The 10,548-nt window shown below is 43.7% G+C and overlaps 1 protein-coding gene across 1 annotated transcript; it reads left to right on the top strand.

Moving 5' to 3' along the window:
- Positions 1-7,210: 7,210 nt before the first annotated feature.
- On the top strand, positions 7,211-9,634 carry TCF21 (transcription factor 21; the record flags this gene model as incomplete). Its single annotated transcript, XM_084228032.1, has 2 exons — positions 7,211-7,675; positions 9,545-9,634. Exons 1-2 carry the CDS (start codon positions 7,226-7,228, stop codon positions 9,632-9,634), a joined length of 540 nt encoding a protein of 179 aa, XP_084084158.1. The 5' UTR covers positions 7,211-7,225.
- Between the last annotated feature and the right edge of the window lie 914 nt (positions 9,635-10,548).

Below are 10,548 nucleotides of genomic sequence, written 5' to 3'. Positions count from 1 at the left end.
TTTGTCAAGCTGGCTTCAGCTATTTGGGGGTATACCTTACACTATAAAGTATATTTTCAATATTCTATGGTCTAGAACAATAATTCTTCATTCAATCATTATTTATTAAGAACATGTTGTCTACCAGCCCTGCTTTAAACTCTGAATATAGAACTGGGAAAAGTAGGAGTACACAACTGGAACAATGACAAAGTAAACAAAATTAAGCAAAGTAATTTCAGAACATGTTAGTAGTTTAAAGTAAAGATTCTGGACTCAGCCTATTTGTGTTTAAACCCAGACTCTGCCATTTAGCAACTGCAGTCTCCAAGGATGACCCTCTCTCCCCAATCCCCAACCCCTACTGAAATGCCTCCTGGTATTCACGCTCTTGAATTGTCCCCTTCCCTTGAATCTGGGCAGTCACCATGACTCACTTTAACCAACAGAATTAGACCATAATGATATTGTGTAACTTTCTGAGTTTTGCTTGGGACTTGTGGAAATGTCATTTAGAAAAAGGCTGGCTACCATAAAAGAATTTTGACCACCTGAGACTGTCAGGCTAAGGAAGTAATGTAAAGAGGATGCATGGAGACAGATGCTCTGTGAGATCCTGCTATCCTAACCATCCCAGCTGAGAGCCATGGTCTGTGGATGAAGAAGTCCCCTTTGATATTCAGCTTCATGCAGCTTCCAGATGACTCCAGCTCCAGACTGCCACCACATGAGACACCTGAGAGAGCCATCCATCTGAGCCCAGTTACTCAACAGAAGCAGAAGAAATCATAGCGACTCAGCAATTTAGGCCATCACACAGCAATAGACCATAAAAATGCCAGCTTTTTGGATTAAAGTATCTTAATCCTTCAGTGCCTCAAGGTTCACAAGGTTCTTACCTCATAATGCTGTTATTAGAACTAAAGGAGTTATTCTGGAAGGGTCTTACAACTGCACTTGGCTTGTGGTAAATACTTAGTAAATGTTGGCTACTATTACTTATCATTAATTAATAAAATAGGCTAATGGGGACTGAAACATTCTTAGATACTCAGGGAAGTTCTTACGTGGAAAGTGACACTTGAGCTGAAAAATAAGAAGCTGTTACAGGGCACAGAGAAGAGCACCCCAAAACCCCCAAAACTGCCTGCTCTAAATAGGCTTTGGCATCCACCATATGAAGACAAAACAGACTCTAATGTGTAAGACTTTAACAAAACAGATTCTAGTGCATAAGGAACTTTAACACAATTAGTGTGCAACAAAGAAAAGGTGAAGAATAAAGTTTCCAAACCAAGCACCCATAGTTACCCATCCCCTCGTGAGCAAATGCCCAGCCAAAGAGGTTGGCCCAAAGCAGGGCCACTGAAGCCCAAGAGCTTGCCACAAGTCTAAAGCACCTTCTGGCTGGTACCCATAGAAAAGGGTCAGAAACAGCCAGACAAGTGTGGAAAGAAAAGGGCAAAATCAAAATCAAGATAAAAGCTGCCATTGTCACCTCCCCTCGGGTCTCACCCACATCTGTGTCACCCAGTCCAAGACCAAAAGGCAAGCGCAGTTTCTTCACGTGTCTCTAGGCTCCATGTGCCTCCTCCAGGACTCCTTCTGGCTCTCCATCCTGCTTCCTTCCCTCGCCAGTCTCTGCATCTTCTTCTCCTCACATCTTCTCCTCCCTGCTCAGCTCCATCCTTCCTTGGGTGGGGCAAGGAACCTGGAACCTCCCTTTTTCCTGGGGACCACCCTGTTACAAAGCCAGCCAGAGAACCAGAGAAGAGGTCTTCCAAACAGGGAGAGAAGCATGGACAAGCGTCCTCAGGACAGTGTCTTTAAGGGACCAAGACAAAGCCAGTGTGGTTGAAGTGGATTTTAGGAGGTTAAAAATGGAAACAAAAAGACTCTATAGGAGATTGCTGTTATCACTTGAGTGAATGATTTTGAAGACTTAAACCAGAATTTAGTAGAGAAGATGGAGAGAAGAGGGCAGATTTGAGGATGTGTTCATTAAATCAGGGTTTAGTTGTAACAGATTGTTGTTAATAAATGACAGATAATAGAACATAAGTTTTCTCACACTTATTTTTAATATTCAAGTAGGAAAAACAATTCTAAGCAAACTGGCTTAGTGGAAAGAGGTATATCAGAATGCAGGATACAAGTTCAAGGGGCATTACTGCCAGTGATGACTAAGAAAACCTGCACCAAACTTCTGCCCACTGGCTCTCAGCCCTTTCCAATTCCAACAGTCCATTACTTTGTGGCTTTTTAAAAAAAAAAACACTGTATTACTTGGTAAAATTTCATATTCCTGAGGTCAGGATTCACACTCAGTACTTTCCTGCTGGTCCCAGATCTATTCTCCATGACTCTTGGCTTCTCAGGGCCTGAAGCACCTGCTGCAAGGACATCTTGCCAGGAGATAGTCACCAGGAGACTTTGGTGCTAAGGAGGCTCCTCTCTACAGATGCAACGGCCTGCATCTGTTGGCACAGCCATCAACAAATTATATTTAGCATAGAAGTGCTTTATATAATTCACAAAATTTGTATAATTCACAAAATTTAATCTTTTCAGAAAAATTGAGAGCCTTTGTTTTTAAGCTTCACATTAAGACACAGACAATTATCACTCAGGCAAGCTTTCCTAGAACTTCCTGCCTTAAGGGAGAAGCTTCTGGCACACGGTTCTGTTAAGCTTTTCATTTCATATAGTGGTTTTTTTCTTCTCCCGTGACAACAGAATTCTATATACAATAGAAGCACAGAGGGAAAAAAACTTCTCTGGTGGCTGACTGAAGATTTGTTCAGTTTTCCCCCTTTCTTGTTTAGCCCTGATGGGAGTATAATATAATAATTTCAGTATTTGAAGTCTTAGGAGAACATTTAATTGGATCTGTAGAGTTTTTGCCTCTCACTGTCTGCCTGGGTTTCCTTCAAGTCACTTGTTCCCAAGGTCAACTCTGCCCTTCAGATGCATAGATTTGGTGGGCTTCAAAGTTACATTATGGAAATGTGAGATTCAAGACTACCTCTCAGCTGTAGAGAACCATGATGAGTCTTTCTTTAAAAAAAAAAAAAAATTTATTTATTTATGCATACAAGAGCTGGGTACAGGCCAGAGATGAGGAAGGGTGGGGGGGGGAGGGGCGTGAGAGGCTCCACCAGAGACAGTGGGGAGCAGAACAGGCAGACTGACTGAAATACACTGCTGAGGGGAGCAGTGGGCAAGACAGGCGAGGTCTGCTTTGCCATGTGAGTTTATCCCTGGCCGGCCGGGGATCAAACTCGTGCTGCAGAGGCTGTGGATTGCGTCATAGTACGGTGCTTAATCCCTTCAGCCAACAGGGAGGCCCCATGATGAGTCTTTCTGTGGGTTTTATTGTTGTTTACCAGCATCTGATCTACAATTCATTATATTAAATGTGAAAACAAGGTTCCGAGTATAGTGAACACAAAGAGGACTTCTGATTACTAAAAGATTCTATGACTACTGATCATAAGTGATGCCAGGTAAAGACACCAGCAACAGCCTGCATCACCATAACCAATCTCCTTGGGTAGCATCTAAGCTTCCTAGTGATATCCACAATTCACATACTCACGTTGGCTGCCAAATTATAACAGGCTGGCACAATTATAATTTGAAACAAGTAACAGGATATAATGCTCACATTATAAAACAAATTTAAAATTTAATTAAAAAGAGTCAGACTTTAGTGGGCTTATGTGCAGAAGATGGAAATCAGTCATGAGCAATGAAGGTACAGTGACAATTATGTTGAATGGAGAAAGGAGTCAGCACACTGTTGAAGTGGTGGAAGTTACCATCAAATCAAGAGAACCACACATCTGGTTAATGAGATGTGAAGGTAAAAAGAGAAGTGACAGTTTTGACAATTCTTGGCCCTGTGTGTTCTGGCCAAATTATGGGTAATACAAGAGAAGGATTAAAATTTGAATTTAAAGGCTTATCCCCCACCCACAAAATAAAATGTGATAGCATATGAGGTAAGTTCAAAAGAAGCCCAGTATGTTCTTTCTTCTCATAAAATAGGAAGCAAATTATTCCAGTCAAGTGCAACTGAATCAAATTTGAACTTCCTGAAAAAGCATCAGTTGATAAACCAGAGCTTAAGTTCAAGGATACATTCCACACCTAATCTGCATTTTACAATTTTTGAAGATAAATTTTCTTTAGCACTGAACTCTTTCAAAGATAGCCTCCTTGCTAGACTAATTGATAGACTTGTGCACTAAGTTGGCCTCATGTCTCTGGGGCTTCAACTATCCTTTAAAAGTAAGGCACTACCTCATGTTTTCCAACCACTAATTTTCTATTTATTGCTTTGAGTCAGGATCATTAAAAGTATTTTTCTTATATTGAAAGAGTTAATACAGTTTCTCAAAACTGCTTCTCTTCTCACAGAATATAGTTTATATTTTGGGAGAATTTGGCACCGCTTAAGTTACAGCTTAACTCATTTGCTCAGTAGAATCCAACAATAAGTCATTTCCCCTACTCATTTGTCCTTAAGTGTTTATTAGCAGGAATAGACATAAAATGTCAAGAGAGAAAAAAAGTATTACTCACATTAATCTACTTTATGCAAGACTGCACATCAAGATACCTAAATTACAGTTTTCTTCACATTTAGCTCCCAAAGTAGTAGCCATCTCCAAGAGTTTTCATAAACACCCAACGTTTATGATCAACCCACTAGCCCTTCCCAGCCTAAATGTATCATTGCAGGGTAAGTAGACTTAATTCTTGCTTATCTAAAAAAAAAATAATGATAATTGCAAGACACAGAAAATAGCTTGTGACATGAAATTAGCTTTGCTCCCTTCCAGAAATAACTATTTTTAAGTTTCAGACCTTAAGAAAGTAGAAAGAAATCTATGATTGCTACTTTTCCCAAAGCAGCCTGAGCTGACTACCAACAGAATTAGACTCCCCTCCCCAACAATCCCCACTCCGAAAAGAAGTATCTACAAGAAGCAAAAACTTTACAGCTTAATAGTCTAGTGTGTAGTAAGGACATAGTTTTGAGTCTTAATTATTGTCCCACTCCAGAGTCCAAATAAATAATGGATTTTTTTTTTTACAGATATCTCAGTAACTGTACACACACACATCTCAAAAAATATTGGCCAATGCCCATTTTCACATAGTTCTTTCAGTCTAAAAATAACTTTAACTTTCATGTCTTACCAAGACAGAGAAAAGGGAGGGCAAATCAAAGAAAACTAGTTTGGGAATCAGTGGGGAAATGTTTAACAGGCCTGCTGGGTGTTCTCTTAATGCTGTCTGGTATCTCAGATTAAATTATTATACTTTCTGTGTTGTAGTACTAGGCCATGTGTTATACAGTACATGAGGACAAAGGCAACTTCAACTTGATATTTCTGTCATCCCTGCTGTGGGAAGAGTCCTTTCCTGGTTTATAACATCAGTCACTCTTGCAATAAATCTTGGTGGTGGATATGGTCATTTAAATCTCCACCTGCACAAACAACGGAAAATAAGAGAGCTCATAAATCTCTACACTGGTGATTAACCAATTTTGGATCCTGGGCAAAGATATTATTAGAGGGGGTCTCACTAATTCATTAATAAGGACTGATTTGCTGACAATCTGTTTAGTTTACAGCAAAGGGGGAAAGCAAACAAGACCCTACTAACAAAACAAAACGTTAGAGGTTAGTGAATTCCCAGCTGAGCCCAGGATTAGAGATATGATAGCTCAATGCAGAAGAGGGGTGCAGACTCGGCCAAAAGCTCGGAAGCTGCTCTTACATTTTGCTCCAGCCCCTCTATCTTCAATGCTTAACTGTAAGGAAAGAAAGCCTGGAGAACGAATAAGAGAGATTCACACATCCATCTCTGATTTCATTTCCATTTCATTTAACCCCTTAGGTTTCTGGTTCCCTTTGTTTTTGTACTAAACCCCCATCCCCCACAGGTTTCCTTATTTCCCAGGGAAGATGATCTGGACTGGGGCTAGGAACAGGGGTGGAAAAGGGATGATCCACCTCAGTTTTCCCTAATGTCGGCTTCACATGCTGACCCCTGCTAGCGGAGAGGATATAAGAAGAAGGCAAAGGTAGAAGGCAAAGTTAGCAACATCGGGAGAGAGGAAACTTGAAGTCAAGGACAAGGTGATGTCTGACAGACACTAAGACACTTAGGACAAATTCAGGTGTATTTCTATAAAGAAATTTAAGGGAAAGTTGTAGTTTTATTAAGCAAAGATGAGCAACGAACAAAGCATTTTGCACACTCACATCTCATCCCTGCCAACTCCCACTAAACTGCATGTGGTTGTGCAATGGCCAAGCATGTTTGTACACACACAGGCCGTTCCTTGACAGTTTAAAGTCACCAGGTGCAGGTGGAATTTTCTGGTGCTTTTCCAGTCATCACCATAAAGATTCTATGAAGCACTTGTTTTCCTAATTACCCCAGGTGAGAGATTAGAAGGTACCTTGGTAAATCCCCAGTTTTACAGGGTGTTGGGAGAAGGCAGTTGACCCCTGCCTGGATTGTAACTGATATTTTCTCGGAACAGGGGAAGGTGGGGATCAGAGAGGCTTTTGTGAGATTTGTGGGTGGGAGAAGCCACAGGAAGAGCAAAAAGATCTGGTGGGTTTCCTAGAGTTCTCAGTAATGGCTGGCTGTGGCCTCTTAGGGAGGAAAGCAGGCCTTAGGAGGTGGGCAGGAGCTAGGGCCTGTGGGTGGGGCCTGCTCCTCCTTGGCCCCGCCCGCAGTGGAAGAAGGTGACTAGTATTTTCTGCTTGCAGTTGAATGCCTTTACGTTACAAGTTGGAAATAGGGGTCTGTGCGTGAGCTGTGCTCGGGTGGTGAAAGGGGTCTGCGAGCCTCGCTGGGGCTTGGCAGGCCCCTCCCCTGGGCTGCGAGGATCCGCCCCTCTATTCCCCTGATAAATTCCTAGTGTCCTCCAAATTCCTCTGCGCTCCCTCACACTCCCATAAGGCCACGACTCCACCGGGGTGGGGAAACAGAGCGCCGGCTTCCTTCCCGCAGAAGCCCCCGACGGTTCCTTCTCAATACTCTGCAAAGGGGGAAGGGGTGCGAGACCCACCCGGATCTCCAGCCCCAGCTCCATCGGAGAGGCGACTGCTGCACACTCCACACTCAGGGGGCCCGTTGGCTCAGGGGTCTTTCTTTCTTTTTCTTTCCTCTTTCTCCCACCCCCTCTCTTCATCTCTCTCACCCTCTCCCCTCAAACATGTCCACCGGGTCCCTCAGCGATGTGGAGGACCTTCAAGAAGTGGAAATGTTGGACTGCGATGGGCTGAAAATGGACTCGAACAAGGAGTTTGTGACTTCCAACGAGAGCACCGAGGAGAGCTCCAACTGCGAGACCGGCTCTCCCCAGAAGGGTCGGGGCAGCCTGGGCAAGAGGAGGAAGGCGCCCACCAAGAAGAGCCCGTTGAGCGGGGTCAGCCAGGAAGGGAAGCAGGTCCAGCGCAACGCGGCCAACGCGCGGGAGCGGGCCCGGATGCGGGTGCTGAGCAAGGCCTTCTCCAGGCTCAAGACCACCCTGCCCTGGGTGCCCCCGGACACCAAGCTCTCCAAGCTGGACACGCTCCGGCTGGCGTCCAGCTACATCGCCCACTTGAGGCAGATCCTGGCTAACGACAAATATGAGAACGGTTACATTCACCCAGTCAACCTGGTAAGTTCGCCCGTGTGGCTGCAGCGGTCTGGATGCCCCCGCCCTGCGCGCCCGCTGTGCGCCCACGGTTCGTGCTTGTGTCTGCGGCGTGAGTGTGTAAGTGTGTGTGCGCGCGCCGGGCTGAGCAAGGATTACTTACACGTTTTCGGGCACCAGCAGCCCAGCGCCTCTAGGGCACACAAGCAGGCGAGCTCCACATGGCCCTCGCGCCCAGCCCTGCAAGCCGCCGGAGTGGAGATGATTTATGTGAGTGTTTGACGTGGCAGCCCAATTAGGAGTTTGCAAGTGTGTTAAACTGGCAAAGAGGTGGATCCCCGCACCCGCGCCCTCCGGCTGGCGTGAAGCTTCAGTGCGGGACCGCACGGATCGCATGCTCCGCCGCGAGAAGGCATTTTATTAATCTCTTTGTTCTTCGTTGTATCAATCCCTTCGTTATTCTTTTAAAGGGCAGGATTTGATTTTCCCCTCAAATTCTTGTAAAGAAAAACACCCAACTCCGTTTCTTTCCCCAATATATTTAAGATCATTTGGATATAAACACTTTCATGCCCTTCAGAATTGTCACTTAAGTCTCCCAACTAAACATTCTGTCTCTCTCATAGGTGCAAAAGCAGTATTTTTAGATCTTAGAAGTTCTAAGATCAGCATAAATAGTAAAATTTTGTGAGTACCAGTGCATCAACGTTATAAATAATATGAAAATGGGTCACTCTCAAAATTTAAGAACATGTTACTGTTTATCCTAAAAGGTAATACCTTGTTTTTTTTTTTAACTTGAAATAAAAATTATGCATAGCAATGCTCATTGAACCTAATGTTTTTCTCAAATGATTCTACTGCCTAAGAAATAAATTTTCATTCCTCTTTCATTTTATTTAGTTTTAAAACTTCCAGGCTGTAAGGAAAAACAACAAGTTACTAGCACCTCTGTTTATATATGATAAGAAGGAGAGGTTTTCCTCTTAAAAGTCAAGTCTTATCAGCCAGCAATAGTGAGGGAGGTTTGAATTGTCTTCTCACCAAATTAGTTTCAGGCATTGGGGGGAGGGGTGCAAAACAACATTTTGCATTGGAAAATATCTTCCCCTCCAATGAAAAGTTTATTATTTTGAATGAGATAAGTAAAAAGCTTTTTAAACCTGGAGCTAAAATGAAAGTAGTGTCTAGAACATTAACAATTGCTTCCGCCTTTATTTCTCAATAAGAAAGTTAAGTGAGTTTTACTATCAAACATCAACGGGAAGAGAAGCAGTGCTTCCTCAGCCCCTGATGAGGACCATCTCAAATAGTTTGTTTGTTTTGTTTTTAATTAGCATTGGATTTTTCTTTTCCTTAAGAGACAGCAAGCAATTAATTTAAAAACTGGTCAAGCCGCCTTCGTGATAGATGGAAGAAACGAAAGTTGGCATTAGAGAAATAGACAGGGATGAAAAGCCAGAGAGGGCTGCAAAAATCTGACCACGGTCCCAGTAAGGGGACCAGAAGGGCCCTTGGTCTTGAACCTGGTGCCAGTTGGCACGCGGCCATTCACAGCTTTCCTACTCAGGTTCACTGCAGCATGTGCTACAAATGGTGCCAGGGCAAGACCCACTCTGGACTGCTCCAAAGGCCTGCTCTCCTGGGTTGCACTTCAAACTCAGTATGAATCCCTCTTTGCTCTCCCACCCCGAGCTGCGACTTGGCGCCAATGCTGCTTTTTGCTCTACCCGACCGCGGGCTCAGGGAGGCCGGGAGTAGATTACAGCGACAACAGGTCTCTCCAACCCACTGCGCGTCGCTTCCGAGCCCTCTTCTTCCCTCCCAAGCTTCCAGACTACTCCACCCCCGCTCCACCGCCACTTACCTCCTCCACCCTCTTCTCTTCTGCAGACGTGGCCCTTTATGGTGGCCGGGAAACCCGAGAGTGACCTGAAAGAAGTGGTGACCGCGAGCCGTTTATGTGGAACCACGGCGTCCTGACCTTGGAGGTGCGAGTCTGGGAAAGGCGCGCTCCCAGCCCGAGCGGCCCGGGAGGGCGACCCCTGCCCTCCCTGCTCTCTGTCTCTGCTTCCCCGCTCGCCCTGCTCCTCTCCTTTCCCCACCCCGCAAAAACACTTTACAGCGACGAGGAGATTCGTTTCCAAACCAGAGGAGATCCATTGTTACTTACAAAGATTCCCATCTATTTAACTTTATTAACTTCTACCGTGAATGACTCTTCGAGCCTTGCTGGTCCAAGTGCAATATGTAATTATAAATATATGAATAGATGATAAGAGCCTATCAATGTGTATCTTTTGTACAATATGTTGTAAAATGTAGATCATAGAATAGCTGACTTTGACAGTCACATTTATAAAGTATCTCACTTAAAGATAAATATTTTTTTCAAACAAGTTTTGCTACTTTCGAAAATAAATCTTTCTATATATTGCTAAAAGCCCTGACATTGGTGTGATTTTTTTTAAGAAACTGTATTTGGAATAAAAAAGTGGGACACTGTGGGAGAAGTTTGATCATACAAGTGGTTCTTTTGAACTTCAATTCAAACTTCTGAAGGTAGAAAAGATTTAAATGTGAGATCCCCCAGGAAGGTACAGCTCATGTTTTTCACTGAGACCTCACCAAGAAACCCTGGTCTCTCAAGATTGCAGGTTACTGCTAAGAAAATGAGAAGTAATGTGGTTGCAAACAAACAAACAAAAGAGGCAAAATTAAAGTTATTCACAGATCCACGGCTCAAGAGAAAAACCCATCAGCAAAGGAAAATCCGATTTTCGATGTATTCCACAATATAATCGCTGACACCGACGGGAAGATGACTCTGCCTTTTCTAACTTACCAAACTTAGAGAGAAACCCAAACAACCCAGGGTTGCAAACCAGTAAAGGAAT

This window comes from Talpa europaea (assembly GCF_964194135.1).
Source record: "Talpa europaea genome assembly, chromosome: 2".
NCBI lineage: Eukaryota > Metazoa > Chordata > Mammalia > Eulipotyphla > Talpidae > Talpa > Talpa europaea.
Note: the sequence above shows the minus strand (reverse complement) of the source record. Positions and strands in the feature narration are given on the sequence as shown.